General features: G+C 31.9%; 1 protein-coding gene across 1 annotated transcript; it reads left to right on the top strand.

Annotated features, from left to right (window-relative positions):
* The first annotated feature begins 317 nt into the window (after positions 1 to 317).
* On the top strand, positions 318 to 21,998 carry LOC134719193 (phospholipid-transporting ATPase ABCA3-like). The gene is made up of 20 exons (XM_063582199.1): positions 318 to 532; positions 2,455 to 2,804; positions 3,535 to 3,768; positions 4,002 to 4,255; positions 4,643 to 4,880; positions 5,494 to 5,673; positions 6,567 to 6,748; positions 7,318 to 7,452; positions 8,247 to 8,376; positions 8,840 to 8,994; positions 9,956 to 10,111; positions 10,715 to 10,925; positions 11,311 to 11,560; positions 12,459 to 12,652; positions 13,388 to 14,410; positions 14,934 to 15,155; positions 16,531 to 17,048; positions 17,285 to 17,472; positions 20,002 to 20,172; positions 20,835 to 21,998. The coding sequence occupies exons 2-20, from the start codon at positions 2,489 to 2,491 to the stop codon at positions 21,280 to 21,282; spliced, it is 5,205 nt and encodes a 1,734-aa protein (XP_063438269.1). The 5' UTR covers positions 318 to 532; positions 2,455 to 2,488; the 3' UTR covers positions 21,283 to 21,998.
* Positions 21,999 to 23,685: the final 1,687 nt, after the last annotated feature.

A 23,685-nucleotide genomic window follows, 5' to 3' on the forward strand; every position in this document is an offset into this window, starting at 1 on the left:
CTTTTTGGTGATGATTCAAAATTTTATTTTGAATTATTAGGGGGTTTTTTAAAGGAGGAATTACCAAAATGTTAGTATCTTAAAAAATCTTCTCAATGTCTTTCCTTTAAACTTTCAAGTATAAAATATCACGGTATGCAATCGTTGAACCATTGCATCAGATATTCAATAGTTCACTCCTTCGTGTAGCCATTCAAGTGGCAAAACATAATATGGCCATCCCAGTGACCTTTACCACACACTTAAATAACCCTAGGAGGTTATAAAATCGTCCTTTATAAAAATTAGATTATGATTATTTACAAATCGATAAAGTTTGTGTATATACATACATGTATATGTAACTGTCAATTGCATGTGATCACCAGCGTGATTAAAATGTAGAATTTAATGTTACACAACCGCTAACATCACAGCGATCACATGGAGATGAGTTCAATACACTTCAATATATGTGAGCTTTGATATAATTCATTCTTTTTATTTCCTGAAACTGTGATTGGAACAAGGAAGTTAAAACTAGCTGGAATAGGTATATACAATTTTTAAAATACTTTTTGATATTTAAATGAGTATTATAATTAAAGATATTCAATTGTTATAATTTAATGCACGACACTAGAGACATATAATACGACACTAAATGATAAATTTCGTTTGTATACATCTACATATATATGCAACATATACTATTATTATTGTCCAATGTTATATAACAATAATAGAATAAGCAAAACAATGATATATATAATTGCTTCTTTGAATTTGACGAAAAGAAAGAGACTGTAATTCGAATCTTAAACAGACATCGGATTGAATTTGGCATCAGAATATAAAAATATTTTTAACTTAAAGATGAATTATATGAAACTTAAAACTACAGTAATGTAAATTTTAAGACAATTTCGAATTTTGCGAAGAGTTCCTAAACGTCACTTTTTTGTTAAAGTTCTGTTTTCTCGACTTATTTGAGTATACATAAGTTCTCCAGAAAGCGAATGCATTGTGTTATAGGTATGAAAAGTATGTTTGTTACACAAGATATAGATAAACTCATCATAGATACGAGGATTATTTTTTTATATTTACGCCAGACGCGCGTTTCGTCTACAAAAGATTCATCAGTGTCGCTCGAATCAAAAAGGATAATATTTATAAGATTTATATACTTTACTCGTCTCTGAATGTCTTTTCTCATCATAAGTAACTCGTTTACAATAAATCAGCCTCTTAAGCTTAGTATACACTTATTTAGATAATGCTAATAAGACTACTCGCCACAAGAGACCAAAATGACGTAGACCTTATCAACAATAGGTCACCGTACAATGTACGTCCTTTGACAACGAACAATACCCATACCGCATAGAAAGCTATAAAAGGCCTTGAAATGGCATTCAACTTCAGTCCTCGTTTCTTATTTTGCGATGCGGTCTGAGTTTCCTCTTTAACCACGTCCTGACCAATCAGAACGTCGAAAATAATGGAGTTCATCCAATGCCACACCATTTCTGAAGTTTTCTTTTATCGACTGTTAAATACAAATTGAACTGAGCCTGACCTATGCAATCAGAATGTTCGATATCAATTCTGTGTATTCGTTTTATATAGATAGATAACATATACATTCATCATGGGCTAGTCAGCATACCCTCATTCCAGTAGCAGTCCAACGCTATCCTCTTATTGTCCGACTATGCTACCCTTAATATCAGATAAAGTGTTGAATATACTCAGTAAAAAATACCAATCAGGCGACTTTAAGCAAAGAAATATTCATCAATCAATCGAAAGCTAGATACAAACTGTATGCTCTTTCAAGGCCATAAAAAAGTTTTTTGCCCAAAACTTTCGTATTCAGAAATAGCTGCCTATCAATTCTTTTATTGGTTCAATTGTTAAAAAAATAATTAGATGGGAATTGAAAATCAAAACGAAAATCTAACATTACAATTTCTCTTAATAAACAGTTTCTACCTACCTAAACACTGTCTTTATTTTAGGATAGGTTTTGGCAAACCAAAATATTTTTTTAAGTGTCGCCCTAACAAAATGTAAAAACAGTTTGCAAAGGACTACAAATATTAGCAGTTATCTTTTATACAATAACACAATTATAGAACCTTAGCGTTGAAACAAACTTCGAAAAGTTCTTTTCTTGTAGGTCGTTCTTTGTTCCTTCCTTAGAGTGGAATTATATGTCATTATATGTAACATTATCGAGTTATCTCCCTTTTTTCAATGAATTAAACGCGTCATTTTACGACACATTGGAGAGTGATTGACTAGTTTCTTATAGCATAATCATATACCATCTACAAGAAGTGTGATCTATTTTCTTCTGGTAAAAAAGAGACCCAAATGCAAAGCAAATAAAAAATGTTCTTATCACATACATTGCGTATCTATCAATAATTACGATTTTTATATAAAGACTGCCTTTTGTCGTTTCAGATTAGATATCGAAGGACAGAAATAAGTTAAAACTATGGCACTGGGAAGCCAATTTTTCCTCCTATTATGGAAGAATTGGACACTACAGAAAAGGAAAATATGTATCACACTGTTTGAAGTATTATTACCACTGTTTTTTGGACTAATCTTGGTACTGATTCGCTTTCTTGTGAAGACAAAAGATTATCCAGATAATACCATATGGCAGAGTCCCAACTTTACAAATGCTGATTCGAACTATAAAAATCAGATTTTATTTGCTCCAAATGAGACGCTTATTGAAAATATCATGATAGATGTCAAAAATTCAATAAATGAGAAATATTCACGCAACAAAAAAAATATTCAAGGTTAGTTAAGATAACATACATTTATTAATCGAAAATGTATGTCAATCATATACTTATAATTTTCCCCGGAATTGATTATTAAGGCATTATTTTAGTGTGGTATTGTTGCTTTTACAGTGAAGGTAAAGTCTTGTAAATAACAATGTTATTACGTTAAGAAATTAAATTATTATCGAATATATGCACTTACGGTAATTGTGCCTATATTTCTTTTGCTCAGTTTGTAGTTTTGTGGATTATCGTTAATCTTTCGTTTGTTTGGTTTTTTAGTTTACTATGGTTTTGTTCGTTTTTTCGACTTTTCATTGTTCCTGTGGTGTCTTCTCTGTGTCTTGCCTACTATGTTTACTTTATAGATGTAGGAATACGTTGTTTGAGTGCCAATGAGACAACTTTACATCCAAGTAACAATTTATAAAAGTAAACCATTATATAGGTCAAGGTACGGCCTTCAGCACGGAGCCTTGGCTCTCATCGAACACCAACCTTTAAAGTGTTCCAAAACTTACTAGTGTTAAACCATTCAAACGGAAATATCAACGGTCTAATCTATATAAAAACGAGAAACACTTATTACCAGATAAACAGACGACAATAACTAAACATCAGATTCCTGACTTAGGACAGGTGCAAATAATTTTAGCGGGATCTAACGTTTAAATGGTACCAAACATGTTCTTTTATATTGAAACAATAGCTTGTACACATTATTGAAACACGTTTTTTACAGGGTTTAAGACACAACAAGATTTATTAGAATACCACAATCTTTATTCTGACGAGGTATGGGGAGCTGTAGTATTTGATGATAGCGAATCGTACGAGACAAGTCTTCCAGCTAATATCGTATATGATTTGCGTGTTACCCGTGCAAATAAAATGGATAGATGGACTACAGATTTTACATACAACTTCATTCAAACGACAAGCCCTAGGAATCTTAAAGCTGATGGTGGTGTACCAAGTACGTCCTTTCTTTTTCTTTTATATCTAAAAAAAAAACATTAATGAATGGTTAATACTGAATTGATATTTATCATGCTTTATATTACTAAAAATAGAATTATGGGATAGCCGACCGACAAGAAATTGATAACGTCTAATTGTTTTTCATTTGAATTTGTAGCTATAGATTTTTTGCCCTTTTTTTCTCATTAAATCATAATGCAGTAAGAAAGCAACAATTATTTTTTTCAGACTATAAGAAAACTGGCTTTTTGTGGCTTCAATACGAGGTGGATAAAGCTATCATTACGCAAAAGTCCGGAAAGAAGAATTTCTTTGATGATATTGAGATCAAGATAAAGAAGATGCCCTATCCTCCATACCTTCAAGATCCTCTCCTGGGTGCCATTCAACAAAACTTGCCTCTGTTTTTGATGTTAGGGTTTATTCTTTATGTGATACAAACGACGAAAAACATAGTTTATGAAAAAGAAAGAAAATTAAAGGTGAGAATCGACTACTTAATCACAGATACTAAATGATTATTCGCTAGTTTTTGTTTTTTTAAATAAAGTGTAACTTACTGTTTTATTTGAATGATCAATTTAAGTTGCGTACTTTCATTTAAGCCTTTTCGTTGCGGTGAGTTTTTTCATGAGGCAGCACGAGTGTTGATAGGAAAACTGACTATCTTATTCAATAAAGTATGTCAACTTTCAATTGCTGGCACTTTTCTTTATTCCGAATGCTCGTATTATTATGTTATAATCTAAAAGTAATGTATATAAGATATATTTCACCAACATATGTTAAATGTACGCTGTATACCATCATTGTAAACTATATATAGTCATTAACAACCCCGAAGGCTCAGTCGTTCATCTATATTTTAGGAGTCTATGAAGATGATGGGATTGAGTCCCGTGGTATACTGGATGTCATGGTTTGCTATCTCGCTGATTTACCTTGTTATAGCTTGTTTTATATTTACGTTATTGCTGTCAGTCAAAGTAGGAGTTCATGGAAGTGTTTTGGGAAAATCTGATCCAACGTTGACCTTTGTCTTTTTTCTTTGCTACGCTATGTCTGTTATTGCTTTATCATTTATGATAAGCACATTCTTTAAAAAGGGTATGTTATAAGTTGAAAGTAAACAGTCACTAAGGTGTGCATTTTCTTATTCATCTTTGGCTTTTTTCAATAAAATAATTAAATTTCAATTTAAAACTGAAAAGAACAACACGCAATTTAAAACTGGTAAAATCCATTTTTATTATCAACTTCTTTTTTGGAAGAATTCATATGAAATGTTCTTGCCTCAAACCACAAATTACAAAATCTTTCATCGTTTATAATATAAAGGGTAATATTTCTGGATTATCATTTACAGTTTCTCTTTTAGATTGCATAGCCAATTATCTATTTTATGAATTTCGTGCTTTGTTAACAAAAATGAACCAATAGCATTGAGAATGGAAATGGGGAATGTGTCAAAGAGACAACAACCCGACCAAAGAGCAGACAACAGAAAAAGACCACAAATGGATCTTCAGCGCAGCGAGAAACTCCCGCGTCTACATTTCGCTAAATAATAAACTAAAACTGTTAAACAAAGAGATAAGTTAATACACACTTAAAGGAGAAAGAAATCTTGAGATAAATGCAGATTTTGATGAAATGTTTTAAGTCATTATAATCAATTTATAATTTTTATAGACATGTCATATTTATTTTATTCTTACAGCCAACACGGGTGCCTTTGCCGGCGGAATGATACACTTCTTAACATATTTTCCATATTTTTTCCTGGGCGATGACAATCGATACGCGTCTATGACATTGACACAAAAGATTTTGGCTTGTGTCTTCAGTAATAATGCCATGGCATTTGGAGTCAAAACAATAGCATCTTACGAGGGGACAGGTATGAATCAAACATATTTCTTAATGATTTTGTAGGAATTCACTGCAAATATTCATTGTTTTTATTGCCTGTTTGTATTTCATTCTAATGCTTAAAATTGAGAATGGAAATGGGGAATGTGTCAAAGAGACAACAACCCGACCAAATAAAAAAAACAACAGCAGAAGGTCACCAACAGGTCTTCAATGTAGCGAGAAATTCCCGCACCCGGAGGCGTCCTTCAGCTGGTCCCTCAACAAATATACACTAGTTCAGTGATAATGAACGCCATACTTATTTCCAAATTGTACACAAGAAACTTAAATTAAAATAATACAAGACTAACAAAGGCCAGAGGCTCCTGACTTGAGACAGGCGCAAAAATGCGGCGGGGTTAAACATGTTTGTGAGATCTCAACCCTCCCCCTATACCTCTAACCAATGTAGAAAAGTAAACGCATAACAATACGCACATTAACATTTAGTTCAAAAGAAGTTCGAGTCTGATGTCAGAAGATGTAACCAAAGAAAATAAACAAAATGACAATAATACATAAATAACAACAGACTACTAGCAGTTAACTGACATGTAAGTAATGACATGACTTTGGAGAATTATGTACTATTATGAAGGAATTTGTTTTACCTAACATGAAGGTTTTCGAAATTGTACCATTTAAGGACTAGATTGTTGGCACTTTTAATATTTCATGATAAAATAGACATTGTCCTTAATCTTAGCGGAAAGATACTGGTATAAAGGAATCGAAGGTACCATGTTGAGTCAATATCTTTTTTAAATGATTCTTTCATTATGAAACAAATTCAAATATGTAGTACTTTGACAATGTTCCTTGAATTTTGTATTTAATCAAATTCACAAGAAGAAATATAATCATCTTGTAAATTTGAAGGTGAGGGCGCTCAGTGGAACAACTTTTACAAACAGCCAACCGTTGATAGCAATTTTACATTACTGACATCTATTATTATGATACTGTGCGACACAGTTGCTTATCTTTTGATCACGTGGTATGTAGATGCAGTAATGCCCGGTGAATATGGAGTACCAGAGCCTCTATATTTCCCATTTACCGTAAGTAAACACAAACATAGTTTCGGTAAAACACAAAATTTCAATTTTTATTTACTGAACAAAGTCTTAAAATAACTTTGATTTTTTAAAATATTATTATGTTTGTTTGGGTTTAATAAAAAGAAAATTATTTGATCTTTATTCTAATGCATATAGGTGTGATAAAAATATATTACAGCATAATGGTAAAAGAGTTTCTGAATAAGGGAGAAAATAAAGGCAACAGTAGTATACTGCTGTTCGAAATTCTTAAACCGATTGAGAAAAACTTAAACAAATCCGGGTTAAAAACTAAAACTGAGGGAAACACATCAAATATGAGAGAACTACGACACAACAAAAACACAACACTAAAATGTAACACACACAAAAAAGAACTATAATATAACTATGGTCATTTTCCTGACTTGGGTACAGGACATTTTAAGAAAACAATGGTGGGTTAAACTATGTTTTGTGGCTAGCCAAACCTCCCGCTTTAATGGCAATGTTAAATATAAATTTGAAAACACCTATATCGCAGGGAACTATCTTTATCATATTCCAATTTATTTAATATATTACTTCAGAAAAAATACTGGTTTGGATCAAGTCAGGTCAGCAAGTTTGATAGACAAGTATCCATTGTAGCACAAGATTCAACATACTTTGAAAGAGATCCAACAGACTTGAGACCTGGAATATCAATTCAACACTTACGAAAGGTTTGCAGTTTATGGGCAATATATGAATGAAAACAAATTAGAAATAATTCTTTTAAAAATATGAAAAACCATATACTGCAAAGTTTGTTGATTACACGTGGCTTGTTCATAGCTTTAAAAATGTATATAGCTTATTGAGGTTTTTTTTATGAAGTTACATATACAAAAGGACTGTTTACATCCTTTTAAATCTATATGAGAGGAAAGCACCGCACATACTATTTAATCTGGTTTATTCATTAAAAACTTATATGGCCTATATCAGGTAAATAGGGATTTTCGCTCTTCTTACAGATTTTCTAGTATAATTTAGTATAAATTTCTAGGTTGTAAAAGAGGGACGAAAGATACCAAAGGGACAGTCAAACTCATAAATCTAAAACAAACTGACAACGCCATGGCTAAAAATGAAAAAGACAAACAGACAAACAATAGTACACATGACACAACATAGAAAACCAAAGAATAAACAACACGAACCCCACCAAAAACTAGGGGTGATATCAGGTGCTCCGGAAGGGTAAGCAGATCCTGCTCCACATGTGGCACTCGTCGTGTTGCTTATATGATATCAATAGTTTTATTCGGTAGGTCACATTCATGAAAGGGAAGGGGTTTGTAGTTACGACGTAAGGAACATATCCGATATCATTTGTGAAACGGTTATTCCATAACGGTCAACCAACTCGTGATGGCGTCCGTAAAATTTACGAAGGGATGATTTCAACTTCACCAGTGTATTTTTATTAGTTTCTTTTACCATTGCTTCACAAGTCTTTTTCGTATCAATATAGGTGTTTGGGTCTGCGAAGGCGAGGAAAGTTGCAGTCCGAGATACAACGGTTAATATGTATGAAGGACAGATAACTGCACTGTTAGGTCATAATGGTGCTGGAAAAACGACCACGATGTCAATGTTAACTGGTAAGCTCAATTTACAATATACAAAGAAAAAGTTATATATATACACTTCGAATGACTTAATGGAATTCATCCCTTATTTAATGTACCTTCTGATATTAATATGTTCTATCATTATAGAAATCACTTATCATACAAGTCAGAGGTTTAACTAATCAACTAACTATCAGGTTTACTCCACCATTGTCTTCATAAGAAAATGCCTGTACCAAGTCATGGAAATTAGAGTTGTTTTCCATTCGTTTGATGAGTATGAACTTTTGATTTTGTCCTAGGATAAATTACTTTCCGTTTTGAATTTTCCTTTTAGTTCGGTATTATTGCTTAAGTTTAATATATAATTTGATTTTATAAAAAAAGAAGAAAAAAGGAAACAATTTGATGTTAAGTTGAGCTGAATGAAAGTGTTAACAATGTATACAAATTGAATATGAAATATCATCTAAAATAGTGTTCCCCTTTTAAGGCTTCATTCCTCCAACCAGTGGAACAGCCCAAGTGAACGGATACGATATAACACAAGATATCACGAGTGTCAGAAGTAGTCTTGGCCTGTGTCCACAACACAATATATTGTTTGACACCATGACAGTGGAAGAACATTTGAATTTTTTTGCACGTGTAAGTGTTTTGTTTTCTAAATGTTTAATTGTTTTGAATGGGGTTTGTTTTTTTGGTTTTGTTTTGTTGTTTATTCTTCAAAACGTTTAAACGGTAACTATCATAACCCTCAACAAAGATATGTGCAATGTAAGCGCGACCGAAAGTTGAACAGCTATCCCCTACGTTGATACCTAGTTGCTTTGGTATCTTGGGAAGCAAATTTAAAGGAACATTAGTATATCGACATTTAAACCTTCCAAATTTACAAAGACGACACAAATCAAAGCACATATCAGAAGAAACCGCAATAAAATAAAGGAGAGTGACCGAGTAGGTCGACGGTGCCAGCGTTCCATTCTAAATCAAAAATAAAATAAATCCGGCAAAAGTATCATTCTGAGAAAAATACTAACCCGAGCAATGTCCGTCGTTTTGTTATGCCTATCTCCGACTTATCTTCGATTGCTACATTAATTTTCGATATGTTATATGCCCCTAGAGGAACAGAACTATTCGAGTTCGATAAAATTTTAATTTCGTTCAAATAGCATCATTGTCGTCAAATGTAATATTCAAGCTTCATAAGTTTGCATACGAAATTGAATATTTCTGATTTCATTTATAACAAAATATGGATAAATATATCGTATTTATTGGAATAAAAAAGGATACAAAGCAAACAATAAAATTATTAGTAGAAAAAAAAACATGGATTACAGAGAAAAAGAATTTAAAGTCAACAAAACACTACACGGGAAAGTTTAGAAGGGGCAACTCGTGCCCCACCAAAATTACAGATTAAAGTCATGTAATCTAGAATATTTTCTTCACTATTGACAACAGTTGCAGAATTATATCATGTTTGCCTTAAACAAAAAATCTTGCAAATATTAAAAAAACCAAACTTTTTCCCATTTGAGGTAAACAAGTTTACAATTTTGAAACTGTCAAACCATTTTTGATCTGCTTCATGCTTTAGCTGAAAGGATGCCCGTCAGAGAATGTAAAAAAAGAAGTAGATGAAATGATAGACGTTCTTGGATTAGAAATGAAACGACATAAATTTTCAAGCACACTATCTGGTGGGCAGAAAAGGAAACTTTCGGTTGGAATTGCACTTATTGCAGGATCAAAGGTAAACTTTTGCTCATTTCTTTTGTATAAAAACAGACAGTGATTAATTGATTTGTTTAAACATATAACTTTTAAAATGAAGTTGTAGATAACGTATCATATACTTCTGATCAAAATCTGACCTAGAAACGAATTTCTTAAAAAAGATTAAGACATTAACATGCTACAGATCCAACAAAACACAACCACATATGAAAATGCTGCAAGGTGAAACCAGTTTTTTATATCTCAATACTGTTAAACTCTATTTGTGTAGTATAAACAACAGATAAAAAATAGAACGCGCATACCCATAAGTAAATGGAAATTACTTATTACTATAATGATGTTGCAATAGATAAGTGGGACAGTATTTTACAATTATCTAAAGACTATCTGCTTTTTCTTGTCAAATATTATATTTCGATTGCCACATTGACTGGAATTTACAATTGATGAAATTCAGGAATATAACCAAAAAAAATCCACGATAATTAGAAAATAATCAAACTGTTATCAAATGAACCACCAAATAACTGGCTTTGGCTATGGGAATTAAACGATCAATAGTACATTGAGTATTGTACATACTACATATTTCACCCTAATATATCATATATTGCAGGTAGTGATTCTTGATGAACCAACATCAGGTATGGATCCGGGTGCCCGTAGACAAACATGGGATATTCTACAGAAGTTCAAAGAAGGTAGAACTTTGATATTATCTACACATTTCATGGATGAAGCAGACCTTCTCGGTGACAGAATTGCCATCATGGCAGAAGGTGTGGTCAAATGTTGTGGAACATCTTATTTCCTGAAGAAAACATATGGTAATGCTACATTTATTCGGTTTGTTTACTACCCTTGTACGACAACGGTCAGCAAAAATAAAAAGTTTCGCACGTATCTTTATTTTAAAATTATCTTTGCAATATCAGTGATGTATACAGAACAAGATGTTGTTATTTTGCTACCTTTAAAAGTGTATTCGAAGAAAAAACTAAAAATGCCCATTTAGTATTTTCCCGAACCAAAGACTATTAATACGTAAACGGTTACCATACAGAAACATACATCTGATTGTAAAAGATATTAAAAAAGATTTGGTAGATTAATACAGTTGAATTTAACGCAGATGTGGATTTTATTTTAATGTTAATTTAATTTAGAGATGGATTTGATTTAAATGTTAATTTAATTTGTTTTGATTTATAGGAGCTGGATATCACTTGATAATGGTTAAAGATAAAACTTGTCAAACGGCCAAAGTAACTGAATTGGTCAAATTCCATGTAGCCACGGCGTCATTAGAGAGTGAAATTAGTGCAGAACTTTCTTACCTGTTACCGTTTGATGAATCAGACCATTTTGAAAAATTGCTACTTGAAATTGAATCTAAAAGTAGTGATCTCGGAATTGATAGCTTCGGAACAACTGCAACCACAATGGAAGAAGTATTCCTTAAGTATGTAAACTTTGCTGTATTTGGCAAAACTTTTAGTTTTTTTTGGTCCTCAATGTTCTTCAACTTTGTACTCTATTTGGCCTTTTAAACATTTTTTTGATTCCGGCGTCACTGCTGAGTCTTTATTAGACGAAACGCGCGTCTCGCGAAAAAATAAAATTTTGATCCTGGTATCTATGATGTCTTGATGAGTTTATTTACTACAACGGCTGTCACGGTTTCATTTAAATTTCCAACAGTTTTACAGCTCATTGTGTAAATGATCTCATCAAGGAAGAAAAATGTCGATATAATACTTCCATGATTTCATAAAAACCGCATTTGAATTATCAAACGTGTGTCTCTCTTATTATCTTAATTTCAGATTTGAAATACGATTGATGTTATCAGTATGTTTCGTTTTATTTTGGAAGATCTACTATTTTCTGCGTTATTCATATCTATGAATACCATAACTAATTATCTGCATCAGATGCGCATTTCAAAAATAAATGTTTCTTAAGTGAGGCGTGAGTACAAAACATTTGAAAATCAAAAGAATATTACAAAAATAAAGATCTTATAAACTAAAAAGAACAACACAGTATAGCCAAATTCGGCCAAAGAATCAGAGGTTTCCATGAGGGTGATCTATTCCTTGATTTTAAAATCATTTCCAAATTTTGTTACAACACATTTAAAAAGCACATCAAAATATAATAATAATAAAAAAAAATGTTTTCATGATATCATCAGTGACTATAAGTCAGCCAGAAAAGGAATCGATCTTGTGATAGCTATAACATTAACAGTATCAACATATCTGCGCCAGATCGATGTTTCAACAATAAATGTTAGTGGTCTTTGTTTTGTTTCAAATATGTAAATTTCTTATTAACTTAATGTTGTTATTTTTTAGAGTGGGCGAACCAGATAACGTAGAAGAAGAGAGTGAAAATGTGGTTCAAGGCATAAGCAATCCTAACTACGCTGAGAACCACCATGACAAGAAACCATTATTGAATGGTCATTCAAATGGTAAAATTGCAAACGGCTATGGCACTTTAAGCAATGGCGTAGCTTTGAACGAAACTGCTGGTGGAAATTTTATTGGTATGTTGTAATCACTTATTGTGATTTACTATAATTTGGTTAGGAAAAATAGTTTAGTTTATAGTTATCAAATGTATCAGGATTATAATTTAGAAGGCCAGACGCGCGTCTTTTCTACATAACACTCATCAGTGACGCTGAGATCAAAATGATTATAAATCCAAACAAGTATCTGCGTAAAAGAGGGACGAAAAATACCAAAGGGACAGTCAAACTCATAAATCTAAAACAAACTGACTAATTCTCATAAATTTTACCTTGATTAACGATTGATGCTTTCTTGAAATCGACACTTATGTGGTGAAGTTGAAGTAAACTCATCGATAATTTTACGGACGTTACGGGTTATTTGACCTTCATCGAGACGCTGACGACGGATTTGTTCTAATTTTCGTAACCACAACCCGTCCCCATTTCCTGATGTACTGAACTAAACTTATCGCCGTATTTCAACTACTCGAGCAACACGATGATTGTAACATGTGGAATAGAATATGCAAATTCAAAGCACCGGAGATCATCTCCATTTTTAGCGGAGTTCATGTTCTTCAGTCTTTATATTTTATGTTGTATTATGTTGCGTTTAATTTGTCGTTTTGATCGTGTTCATCGGTTTTTTTTAGCCATTGTTTTTCGAATGATGAGTGTGCCTGTGGTAGCTCTCCGTTTAAATAAAAACATTGTGACATGTGGAATTGTTTAAATTACAGTATAATATTTTGATTATCATTTTAGCTTTTAACAAAAATATAAAGAAAAACACTGGTAAGGACTTGATACTGCAACAGTTCTACGGGATGTTCATGAAAAAAGTTATCCATACTCTACGGAACCAGCTAGTAGCAGGTGTTCAACTCATTGTTCCAGTCGTTTTTACAATTATGGCCTTATCGATTGAGCTGACAATTCCAAAACAAACAGACGAACCACCTCTAACTTTGAATCTGCAACCTTTTGGAAACGGATTGACCGAAATGTACACAACTGGGAAAACTCCAAGTAATCTGACGCTAGGTGTAGCTTCCAGATATGAGTATACACTGGTTAATCGCAATGACATTCCTCTGCGTGTGACTACTGCTCCATTTGATATTGCTGTTGTAAATCAGTCGAAAGCCATTGGAATTGCTACTTTCAATAAAAGGTATATTATTGGATTAGAAATGGAGCAAGGTATGAAAGATAACGAGCCAGTTACAGAGATAATATCATACTTTAATGGACAACCATTCCATTCACCGGCTATTTCATTGGCATATACCATGAACGCTATTTTGAAACATGCTATTCAAGACAATAGCCATTCAATAACTACTATCAACTTTCCTTTGCCGCAGTCATTATCAGACAATTCAAGGAGTCTTTTTTTTTCAACCTTAGGAACAGGTTTTGTCGTTGCATTCTGTGTGATATTTGGAATGGCGTTTCTGATCGCTAGTTTTGCGCTGTTCTTGATAAAAGAAAGAGCAACCGGAGCCAAGCATTTACAGAGAGTAAGTGGAGTAGGAACAGGAGCCTTTTGGTTTTCTAACTTTTTATGGGACATGATTAATTACTTGATTCCAGTGCTTCTCATCATCGTTGTGTTTGCCGCTTTTAATACTGACGCTTTTGTGGAGGATAATCGACTTGGTATTCTGTTTGGCCTTTTCTTCCTGTTTGGATGGGGTTCATTGCCATTTGTGTACATCATACAGTTTGTCTTCAAAACTCCACCTGCCGGGCTGGTAGCTGTAAGCATGCTTAATATACTATCAGGTAAGATTTAATCGCATAAAGAATGTGCGGTCATAGCTGTTTTCTTTTGAAAATATAAATAATAATAATAATAATATGGAATAAAAGATGATATTGGAGTGCCATGCGAATGTTGTCCGCCAATCAAAATGCATCTTCTAATGAAACATACTTTTAATTTAATGTAATTGTTACTTTAAAATATAATTAACAACGATCTGTAGTTAAATAGTTTTGGTTAAAACCTTTTTTTTATTAGATTTGTATTCATTTTTAAAGTACCAATTTTTCAATATTTACTCTAAACTCGGTATTCAATTTCAAGTGTAAATAATAGAAAATTAAAAAAAGTAAGATACTAACTCTTTTAAGTATCTTTTGTTTTAGCTAGTATAACTTTAGCTTATCCAGGATGTGAAATAACTCTTCCGACGATTAAGGTTCATACACGACGACACAGTTTAAAGTTGTAAAGATGGTGTGAACGATTGCCCAGTTCCAAAAAATAATATTCTACGTCAATGATATTTAGCTTCTTTTTCAGGTTTGGCAACTTTAATGGCAGTTTTTGTTTTGAAGATACCCGACTTAGGTACAGAAGATGTAGCCACAGCACTTGACTGGATATTTTCAGTTATATTTCCAACATACTGTATGGGAAGTGGCATAATGAACGTATACACAAATTATGGGTACACGGAGGGATGCTTAGCAACTGGTTATCCATTTGTATGCGCTATTGAGCCCACAAGTCCTTGCTGTCCAGGTAAATATTCTATCTTTAATTAATATGTGTTAGTTACAACCCTATAACTTGTGCATACATTTATTTTTCATATCTGTTTTTTGTTTTCCTTCTGTAACTTAAACAAATCCACATAGAATTACATAAATTTCTATGATTTGTTTATGTGTTATCATTGTCAATAATTTAATATGGATAATTCTAATATGACGTGATTCTTTCGCTTTGTAAACTATACTAACCGCCATGTACCGCAGACTCAGAGGTGTACATAATAATGGATGTTAAAATATACCCCATACGTAAATACACATGTACCAGAACCTATTTACAAACGCTATGCCGATACTCTGTTTTATATAGTTAACAAATGTACCAGGATTATAGTTAAGAACGCAAGACTCACCAGTGACGCTCATATGAAAAAATTTAAAAAGCCAAAAAAGTACGAAGTTTAAGAGCATTGCGGATCCAAAATTCCGAAAAAGTTGTGTCAAATACGCTAAGGTAATCTATTCCTGGGATAAAATCCTGAGTTTTTCGAAAAAATTGGAAATTTATAAAACTGACCACCTAATTGATATTCATATGAACATCGAAGAACTGACTAAAACTGAAATTGAAATTAGACTACGGAACTTTTATTCTTATTCCAATGCATAACAAAAAGAATAAACACACAAGAGATCGGAGAAATCTAAATATCAAAATAAAATAAAATTTCGCGAAAGTTCATATTTAAGTCATTTCAAGACATGACGTCATACAAATGAAAACGCTAAAGCTGAATGTTTTTCCGTTATAAATCATCGAAACTCGTATAATATTACATTAAAATGCTTCTTTGAGGTAGATGTTGTTTTATTTTCTATTCTATTGCATTATTTTCATGTTAACTGATTTCAGCAATTCAACATGGCGGCTCATTGTTACGAAATGTCATATATGGATTTGATCGTAGCTTACAAGTACAACATGTAGATTAAAAATGTCAAATATTTGATTTGAGAATTAAATAAATTAAGTAAATTTTCAACATATCTATGGCTTCCATGAATTATTTCTTAATTGTTCCATACTTCTTTGATCCATTCAAAGATTAATATTTATAAATATTTGTTTCGAATACGAGAAATCAAAAGGTTAAAAAGTTTATAAAAAAATATAAGTGGAATTACTGATAATATCATTAACCACAGAAAAGAACATTAAAAAGACACAATAGTAAACAAAACGTTCAACAACAAAATTGGAAGCAACACGATGAAATCTTCAAAACCAGTTTGAACCTACATGCGTCGTAAGGGTTCATAGTTTGAAATTCACCAGTAGCCAACATAGTGTTTCTGATTCCAAACAAATATCTAGTAATAAGTCAATGATTTTTTTTATACAGGATGTACAGAAACTTGTTTTAAATTTCAAGACAACTATTTAGCATGGGAATTTCCCGGAAGTGGAAAATATTTTTGTTTTATGGCAATACAAGGAGCTTTATTTTTTATAATTCTGTTTTTGTTTGAAACTGGTGTTCTTCAAAAACAATGTGCCTCATTGTCTGATAAGACCTCAGATGTAGGACAGTATACTGGTCTGGAGGAAGCAGAGGCAAATGTAGGAGGTATTCCTGAAGATGATGACGTCAGAGCTGAAAGGGATCGCATAAATACAACAGAAATTCGATCACTTGTTGCGTCTGATTCAATTGTCATTAAAAATCTAAAGAAAAAATACGACTCGTTTTTGGCAGTAGATGAAATTTGTGTAAGCGTAGCTAAGCAAGAATGTTTTGGATTACTCGGCCAAAATGGTGCTGGAAAAACATCAACATTTAAAATGTTGACTGGTGATGTTATCCCATCGTCTGGAAACGCCTGGATGAACGGACACGATATACAGCATGAAATGAAAACGGTGTGTATTTTGCATTCTTTAAAGCAAAGTGTAGTATTACAAATTAGCATGTGAATGAAGAAATATGCAACTAAACATTACGTGAAGAATTGATTTAGATAATCAACACTAATTTGCGTTTTCACTTAAAAAATTAACGAGTAAAGAGAATTTTTTTTTAAATAATATTTGAATGTATTTTGGCTACCAATGTAGTTCATTGATTGAGAATATTCATTTTATACTTTTTTCAACAGGTTCACAAGCAATTAGGATACTGTCCACAGTTCGATGCTTTGATAGACCAGATGACAGGAAAAGAGATTTTAGTCATGTTTGCTCGTCTCCGTGGTGTGTGTGAAAGTCAAATCAAAAGCATTGTTGATGATCTTATAGATATTATGATGCTTAGACAATATGCAGAGAGGCAATGTGGTACATACAGGTAAATACACTCATAGATACCAGGAATGCAATTTTGTATTTGCACAAGTCCACAAAAGATTCGAATAAAAAAGTGCAAAAGGCCAAATAAAGTACGAAGTTAAAGAGCATTGGGGAACAAAAATTCCTAAACGTTTTTCCAAATACAGCGTAGGTAATCTATTCCTGAGGAAGAAAATCCTTAGTATTTCAAAAGTTCAAATTTTTGTTAACAGTTGATTTATGTTTATGACTATATCAATGATAACTCATGTCAACACAGAAGTGCTGACTACTGGGCTGGTGGTACCCTCGGGGACGTAAAACTCCATAAGCAGTGGCGTTGACCCTGCGGTTGTAAATAAACTTTAGTTGAATTTTAATGTTCTTTAATGATAGATAGGATTAACGTTCCGGTAATTATTTCTCTAAATAAATATGGATTTTAAAGAGTGTATTCAATAAACTTTAATAAAAAAAAATTACAACATGAGATTTTTAAAAAAAGTGCTATTCCGGCTACATATTGCCGTTTGATGTTTTTGAGCTTTTAATTTTGCCATTTGATTCGGGACTTTCCGTTTTGAATTTAACTTACTTGGAGTTGAGTATTTTTGTGATTTTACCTTTTGTAGTCAATTCTGAAAATAAAATGTGATGTGTTTGTTTGTTTATTAAAATGCGTATGGAAGTACATCTTTAATTGACAACATTCACTTCGAATCTTGAAGAAGTGTTTAATTTACTTCTGACAAATATTAAGTAGTTTCATATACAATGTTTTGATTATAGACTGAAATTATGCCAAAATGTCCTAATATTTATCAAACGTACCAGGCTTATAATTTGATACGACACACGCGCTTTTCGGCTACACAAGTCTCATCAGTGACGCTCAGATCAAAACAGATAGAAAGCTAAACAAATATAAAGTTGAGGAGCACTAAGGATCCAAAGTCTCAGTTTTGGAGCTATCTTTATACGTTTTATAACTAATGTTAAAAAATAGGGCAAGTTATTCACACCATTAAAGGTGCCTGATTATCTGAACTCAATAATAAAATTATAATAAACAAAATTATATATGATAACAATGATGGATACATTGATCAAAACAACATGAAGAATGCTAAACATGTTAATGTGTCATGTAGTAGTTTACAAACTTATCAGGAGAAATAAGTTTGGTGACAACTCTAATCTTAAACCATATTGTAGAAATACAGTTACATACAGAACGTTTCAAAATTCTGAATCTTATATATATACTTTGCTTTTCAAAAACTCAAGTAACAACTTATCATTCAAGAGAGTATTCATATGAACCGGTAGCATTTATATAAGTTTGACTGCGTCACTGGTATCTTTCGCCCCTCTTGTATATAATTATCATTCAATTTGTTTACCATTTCTTCTTCCATTTAACATGTTATATTTATAGCAGTTGTTCATTATACTAATATACCCTTTTCCGTATGCTGATATATTACTTAATGTTTATGAATTTGAAAATTGATATTTTTGTTCTTTTTTATATTTCTACAATAGATCCAACTGATGAATCTTAACATTTTTATTTGCATGGACTTAAATATCTACAATTAAACCATCAAATGAGCAATATTTATGATGCCTAGTTTTTTTCATAAATATCATTTATATATATATATATTGACATCAATATTTAATCATATTGAGATAAACCTAAAATAGTATTTGGATAAAAGAGGGACGAAAGTTACCAGAGGGACAGTAAAACTCATAAATCGAAATAAACTCCCAACGCCATGGCTAAAAATGGAAAGGACAAACAGACAAACAATAGTACACATGACACAACATAGAAAATTAAAGAATAAACAACACGAATCCCACCAAAAACTAGGGGTGATCTCAGGTGCTCCGGAAGGGTGAGCTCAGTTGGCATTTGCAATAGTGTTACGTTGTTAGCCCATAATTTTTGAACTTTTGAATAGGATTAAAAATTAAAAGAATTTTTGAAAATGATCCTAAATTGAACCCTTTGTTGAATCCAAGAAGTATTTTAACAGCTCAAGAAATACAGAGAGTACAAAATAGAACTTGTTTCTTGCATGTAAAATTTAAATACATATATAAAAAATTCATTGATGTTTCATTTGTGTGCTTTATGTTAAATTATTAGGATAATCTACAAACAGCGTTCATGATATTTAAGTTTTAAAATTCAAAGGCAAAGTTGAAAAGAAAGTTTCATTTTTTGTTTATATTTATTCGTTATTGAAATAACAATATCTTTATCATTGTAAAAAATGACATAAGTGAAAAAAAAACGAATACAACTCATTCACTTTTTTTCCTTAACAAAGTACAGGGTGTATAATATTGTAATAAAATCCCATCATGGCATATACAGTTTCTAAGGTGTAAAAAAGACAGAGATAACTACAAACAGATGCATCGTAAAACAGAGCTATGGTAGACCTCATTGTACAGGTTTTTAAAAATGTCTGATTCTTAGATTGAAATGTTCATGGTCGCTTAAATAAAACTTAGTCTGTATCAATTTTAGTGGTGGTAATAAAAGAAAGTTAAGCACAGCCATAGCTCTTATTGGTGATCCGCAGTTTATATTTCTTGACGAACCAACAACAGGAATGGACCCTGGTGCCAGACGACAATTATGGAATGTTTTGTCACAAGTCAGAGCGAGTGGTAGAACATTAGTCCTTACTTCACATAGGTATGTACAACATCAAATAATGTCTTGCATACGTGAAATTGAATCGCTTTTTGACTCTATGCCGAAATATGAATGATGTTCACACTCCGCCTGAATATGATAAAACGTTTTGCTCCTCAATTTTTAAAAACAAATTATGCCATAATTTTCGGCATAATAAAAATCAGAAAATATAAAAAAAAATAATGTATAAATGTTTTTTTTTTTTTATTGATTTAAACCCTGAATCTCTAATTAGTTACCATCGATTTTTCAAACAACTGCGTTGAATTATATATCAAAGATATCATAATTATGATTATTTACAATTATTTCACCTAAATAAAATCACAAAACTTAGAGGAAAATCAAATCAAGTCCCTTATCACATGGCAAAATCAAAAGACAAGACACACAAAAAACGAATGGACAACAACTGTCATATTCCTGACTTGGTACAGGCATTTTCAAATGTAGAAAATGGTGGATTTTATAGCGCTAACTTTGTTAAATTTCCGTTTGCTGGTATTCGAAATGTATATGAATGGTTAGAAGTTATTTAAAAGAATAAGTTATATTCTCATAATAGTATGTCCCTTTGATAAATTTTCTTCTTGGCATTATCAAATTCTTTTCAATTTTGATTACTTAAAAGATGTTCATTATTGCATTTCTTTACACAGTATGGAAGAATGTGACGCCCTCTGTACCAAGATGGTTATTATGGTAAATGGGAGATTCGTCTGCTGCGGAAGTTCACAACATTTAAAGAGCAGATTTGGACAGGGATATACTCTTATATGTAATATGGGAACATCAGAAAATGGAACACAAGACTCATCAATTCCTCTGACACAATTTTTATGTGAAAAATTTCCAAGTACTCAAGTATTTGATGCACATCAAGGTTATTGTCATTTCCAAATAATTGACAAAAATCTTTCTTTAGGTTTGTTATTCGGTGCAATGGAAAAGGCAAAGAAACAATTTAATGTTGAAGATTATCATATTCATCAGGCAACACTAGAACAAGTGTTTCTAGCTTTTACAAGAAATCAGAGTTCACCAAAAGAAGAAGAAAAACATGGAATCTGTAAACAGATGTGTTGTTGTTTTCTATGTTGTTCTTAGCTTTTGTGGCTTTTATTTGCATGTTAATGTTGTTACTAAAAGTATTGACATTATTTTATTAACAACATCATATTAAAATAATAACATCCAAAGAAAGACAAACAATGTTATTAATAGTATTTTTAGGCTAATGCTGTTTAAACGGAAACAAATGCAAAACACGTTTTGAATTGAGTTCAAAGAGAGTGTGAAAAATTTAACGTGGGACCAAATGAATATAATTCAAGAAAATACGTTCTGTTCATAACAAATACGTTTTTCGAAATTACGTAGTATGTGTTCTTACACCCCAAAGGAAGATGTATATTTCTAAATGAGTCTCATATTTTAGTGTGTTTAAGGAGGCGCTATGCAAATGTATGATACTAGTTTCCATTTAACGACAAATACATTTTATCATACTACGAAATATTTACTCAATTCACCATTACAACTAATTTAACATGATCACTATTTTTGAATACGAATATTTTTCTATTGAAATCCAATGTTATAAAATATAGCAAATCATTTTTGAATCTTCTAGTCATATTTTTTACTGGTTATTCTTTGGAAGATGATATATTAGAGTAATGAATTAACATCAGCAGAGTGCTGTTACTAACTGTGGGTTTTCTTTAATACGCATGTCTGACTTGTAGTTAAACATCTGTGTTGTCGTTTGTGAAACTAGTATTATTTAGTGATGTTATTGAATAAAGTACTTTTTTAAGTTACTTTTACTGTTTGATATGGTATGTACATTCTGTTATCCCGCTTATAGAGAACAGAGGACAATTTGGAATAAGAACTATTTGTTTGTACATGTATTGTTTTAGAGCTTTATCAATATTTGTAAACCCACTGATATCTTGTAGACGTCACGTTACAGTAAAATTTTTGAAAAGTCATCTAAACGAACACTAATACCGTAACCAATATCTAAAAATGGGGGGACCATATAAAAATTAAATCACCTCGTAAAATTTGGTTGTCAGAGGTAAAGGATGTATGAATGTATTATTATATAATCATTTTTTTTATTCGGAATCTAGTATGAAACACCAATTGCTCCTGTTAGTTTTTTAGAATTATTCATATTTGCTACTTATTCCTGCCAGATTTGGCAGACATGTTCATCAGATTTACAAAAATGTAAGCGAGTGTATGATATTGATCTGACGCTAATGTCGCAATTATTTTGTCAAAATGCACCGCATTATACAAGTATATCTTTGTCGTCCTTTAATAGAAAATATTAAATATAAAAAAGAAACGGAAGATATCAAAGTATAGTCAAACAAATACGTCGAAAACAAACTGACACTGTCATGCCAAATATCGAAAAAACTACAAACAATATTCTACAAAACTCGACATAGAAAACTAAAGACTGAGTAACACTTACCTCACCAAAAACAGTAATTGTGCTCCTCAACGGTAAGCAGATCTTACTGCATATGTGGCACATATTGTGTTGCTCATAGAAAAACAAATGCGTGATTAATTTTGATAGAAATTCGAGGAAAAGAGGAGAGGTCTGTGAATACGACAATTGGAACACGAATACGAACAATATTATATAATAGTCAACCGACTCATGATGGCGTCTGTAAAATGTTTAAAGGCTTTCAAAGATAGTCATAAACTTAGAATTTTCAGTGAAAGGACACCATCTATATAGGGGAAGTGAAGTTAAATAATAATCTACATCCATCTCATATTTCTGTATAGAGTTGTCCTCATACGAATAAGGTGACAAGAGGAGCACAGTTAGTTCCCATGGAAATGTCGATTGTATTTGAATATGAATCCTCTGAACGAAAGTAATATATTGTATGTCGAGGAAAGAAGCATCTTGATAATGTCAAATTCCAGGAATGTGTGATTTTCATCATAGAAAGATCACATGGTTTATCCCACACTTTCTAATGTGTTTTTTTATGTTTTTCATCATGCATTGATTTTTTTCGAATGAAATTGCACAAGAAATCCAGGGAAACAAAAATGAATGGTGAGTTCACATTAAAAGTTCGCATTTCATGTAATAAAAGGCGATCGTTTTGAACAGACATGGAAGTGATTGCTAGCCTTGTGGTGAGTCTGGTTTTGTATTTCAATCAATACATAGCGATTTTTATAAGGAGAAAACAAATATCTTTTTACTTCACATTCCGCTTTTAAAATGATGACCTCACATTTTATGAATCAGTATGTTGTCTAAATTTGTCACAATGAACTTAATAACATAAAGTGTAGCATCTGATTTATATCTTGTCTTTAATCTAGAAATTGGTGGGATCAGGGTGGAGAACTAAACATTACCACATAAGCGATGATCTATGTTTTGTTTTTGTGAAATTTCTATTCATTAACGTATATCAACATTACAGCCCCTGTAGAATATGAACTGGATATATTCCC

The sequence above is a fragment of the Mytilus trossulus genome, chromosome 1 (genome assembly GCF_036588685.1).
Source record: "Mytilus trossulus isolate FHL-02 chromosome 1, PNRI_Mtr1.1.1.hap1, whole genome shotgun sequence".
NCBI lineage: Eukaryota > Metazoa > Mollusca > Bivalvia > Mytilida > Mytilidae > Mytilus > Mytilus trossulus.

Excerpts from the sequence above, each read along its gene's own strand:
- LOC134719193 (XM_063582199.1), top strand. The coding sequence starts at position 2,489 with ATGGCACTGGGAAGCCAATTTTTCCTCCTATTATGGAAGAATTGGACA. Across the intron at positions 7,453-8,246 it reads CAATTCAACACTTACGAAAG|GTGTTTGGGTCTGCGAAGGC; the intron begins GTTTGCAGTTTA and ends GTATCAATATAG. Across the intron at positions 17,049-17,284 it reads TACAGCATGAAATGAAAACG|GTTCACAAGCAATTAGGATA; the intron begins GTGTGTATTTTG and ends TTTTTTCAACAG.